This window comes from Magnolia sinica, chromosome 12 (genome assembly GCF_029962835.1).
Source record: "Magnolia sinica isolate HGM2019 chromosome 12, MsV1, whole genome shotgun sequence".
NCBI lineage: Eukaryota > Viridiplantae > Streptophyta > Magnoliopsida > Magnoliales > Magnoliaceae > Magnolia > Magnolia sinica.
The window spans coordinates 43,546,177-43,549,495 of record NC_080584.1 but is presented as its reverse complement, the minus strand read 5'-3'; the positions used below and the strand labels follow the sequence as shown (position 1 = coordinate 43,549,495).

At 45.5% G+C, this 3,319-nt stretch overlaps 1 protein-coding gene across 1 annotated transcript; it reads right to left on the bottom strand.

Moving 5' to 3' along the window:
* Window positions 1–538: 538 nt before the first annotated feature.
* On the bottom strand, window positions 539–2,162 carry LOC131221283 (anthocyanidin 3-O-glucosyltransferase 2-like). The gene has a single exon (XM_058216487.1). The coding sequence runs from the start codon at window positions 2,124–2,126 to the stop codon at window positions 705–707; it is 1,422 nt and encodes a 473-aa protein (XP_058072470.1). The 5' UTR covers window positions 2,127–2,162; the 3' UTR covers window positions 539–704.
* Window positions 2,163–3,319: the final 1,157 nt, after the last annotated feature.

The following is a 3,319-nucleotide window of genomic DNA, read 5'->3' as shown; positions in this document are numbered from 1 at the left end:
ACTGTCATGGGTTCACTTATCGGGCTTGACCTACCGATGTTATATTGATGGAAAAACTGTACAAATTTAGTGGACGATTAATAAGGGCAATTACCCCATCTTGAAGAAAACGGGCTGAATGTGTTAAATCACTAGCATATTTAGTTGAAATTTTTATTATTTCTTTAGTTATGTTTCTGAACTGATTTACGTTAAGTAGCTTGAAATTCTGAATGGTTAAAGTACTTATTAGTCAATGGTTTAATAAAGCTCTAAATTAATAAGCTTTTGTAAAATGCTTAGCTTTTATGAATGATATAAACATTTGAATCGAATGCGTGAAAATTTTCTTAAAAATTTTCTTAATGGTTCATGTATGTATGTGATTGAAATAATTGAATGTGAGATGTGTTGTTGAATGTTTGGAATTGTGGACTTAAGAGTACATGTAAACTAAGCCTTGGAGAAAGAATATGAATATATAATTTAAGTATACTCCATGTATGAGTAATGTGCCGCAGCTCAGGTCAAGGGTGCGCACCGTGTATCTTTGGTGGCCTGATAAAGTATACGTGGGAAATGTTCCTTCTAAATAACCCATGAATTTATTCATAACAACGATTACTTAGATATACGGCCCAAATTGATATCTTAACCTGGTACATGATATGCAGACCTATAGTTCTAACATATTCAGATTCTCGTGGCTCTACCTTGCCATCTCCTCAGTTAGTTGAACCATGGGTGAGTAAGTCCGTAAGACGCTCCAAGGAAGCTAAAGAAGAGCCCCCATCTTTCACAGAAGACCTGCTCGCCTCTCCTATTTCCTTCGCTCTCTTCCTCACTTTCATCCCTTCCTCACAGTCATCCATCAAACACCTTACTCCCCTTTCCAAATCCTCTGCGCTAACCCACCCATCTCCGTCAAAATCCAACCTCAGTTCCACGGCCAGACCGTAATCCTTCACCAGCTGGAAAGCGTTGAGCTTCTGCTCAGCATACAGAGGCCATGCCAATATAGGCACTCCAAACCATAAGCTCTCCAAGATCGAATTCCAGCCACAGTGCGAAACAAAGCCTCCAACCGCCGGGTGGGCGAGGATTGCCATTTGCGACACCCAAGACGGCCACACCAATCCCCGCCCTTTGGTCCTATCCAAGAAACCATCCGGCAAGACGTGGTCCAAATCCGCATCGACCGGCATGCTGTGATTCTCTGATGCAGGGCACCGCAGTGACCAAAGGAACCGGTGCCCGCTCTTCTCCAGCCCCAGTGCGATCTCCTTCACCTGCGGCAGGGAGAAGGCGCCCCTGCTTCCGAAGCATAGGAAGACAACCGATGTGCGGGGTTGCTGATCCAGCCACTCGATCAAGACGCTCGATTTGGATTGGGAATTCTCGTCGAGAGCGATCAATGGTCCCACTGGGTAGATAGGTGGAGTGGCGTGATCGGGCAAGCATCGACCATCGGCCATCGCTTTGAGTGGGGTCGGCTCTAGCTCGGAGAATGTGTTGATGATGATTCCTTGTGTTTCAAGGAATCTTCGGCCGTGGTGGACGAACCATGCGTACCCGTCAGTTTTCTTGTTCATCAGTGGCGTTGGCATGACGTTGGGAGGCAACGGCCGCATCCCAGGAATCACTACTTCTCCTTGGTATTCATGGAACTCGCAGGGTATCTGGGTGTGGAGCGTCGGAAGATATAGCATGAGCGCTAGCGAGGCTGCGCCAGATGTGAAGTATATGTATGCAGGGATGCCTAGCTCCGTTGCCACGTCGATCATGGTGGTCATGAAGAAGTCGATGATCAATGCGGCCACTCGGGTCTTTTTTGAGTTGAGTATTCCTGCAACGACATCGTTGACAAGGGGCTTGTGGCTTTCGATAAATAAAGGCGTGACTGATGGTGGGCCCTGACTCTCCACAGAGGGTGAGAGCTGGATCAAAGGGAGGTCCACGAATCGGATGTTGAGGCCAGAGGCGGAAACGGATTTGATGTAGGCGTCGGTGTCTCTGACAGGAAGGCGCATCATTAGAATTGTGATGGAGAAGGGCTTCTGCTTAACAAGGAGTTTTGCTAATTCCACGGTAGAGATCAAGTGTCCGATACCTGGGGTTGGCAGGAACACTAGACTCACTTCCTCCATCTCTCTCTATTTACTGTCTTCGCGTGCAGCCTTAAATAGGGAGATACGGACAGCGACTCCCAAGCATGAGCGGATTACGCCACACCCGATTCACCCGAGACGGTGCGGCCCTTAGCATGGGACCCATCTTTATCTATGTATTCTGTATCCACGCGATCCATCCGTTTTTCTCAGATTATTTTTAGTCTTTAAGGCAAAAATACGCAGTCTACTTATCAGATGGACCATACCATAGGAAATAGTGGTAATCGAACGCCCTGCCATTAAAACCTTCATAGGGCGCAGTGTAATGTTTCTCTACTGTTTATTTGCCACCCAGTTTGTTTATAAGGTTACATAAGCCTCGATGAAGGGAAAAAAAAAATATAAGTTTGACCCAAAATCTTCGTGGTCCATTAATGGGCAATCACCACCGTTTCTTATGGTATGGTCCACCTGATAATTGGATCTATTTCATTATTTTGGATAATATTATAAAATTATCTTGAAAAACGGATGAACGGCAAGGATACAGAATACATATATCAAGGTGGGCTCCACGGTAAGAGCTGCACCTTGGGTCCGTGCTCTCACCTAATCGGATCTCCACCCCAACCCAGCGCCCGAATCCTCAGGGCGCGTTCTGACTGTAAGCTTAGTGGTACGTATCAGGTAGACGCGAGCCTAAGCGGACGTGGACAGGGCTATGAGAGGCCACCGGGATGTACGGTTTTATTCACGCCGTTCATCCTTTTTCCATTGGACTTTTGGGTATAATTCAAAAAATGGACGGGATTTCTGCTGAAGCCCTTCGCAAGAAGTTCGTGCACCGCAAAGATGCTGGTGGGGCCCACTGAGATGTATTTGTAAATTCCACTCCTTTGAACGGAGAACTAATTTTAAGACGTGCGACTAAAAAATAGGTGTATCCAACACTCAAGTGAGCCACACGAGATGAAATAGTGGGAATTCAATAAGCACTGTTGAAGCATTTTTGTGGCCATAAAAGTGATGTATCAAGATATATTTTTGGTGTTTTGACTTTATCCCACTTGGAATGACCTTATAAACGGTTTGGATAGCATATAAACTAAGTGGAGCCATGAAGGTTTCAATGTTCCCCAATTTCCCTTATGGTGTGACCCACTTGAGTTTTGTATCCACCTCATTTTTTTTTGTCTCGCTTCCTAAAATGAGATCGCAAAATGGATAGA

Coding starts and splice junctions, on each gene's coding strand:
- LOC131221283 (XM_058216487.1), bottom strand. CDS start 2,126: ATGGAGGAAGTGAGTCTAGTGTTCCTGCCAACCCCAGGTATCGGACAC.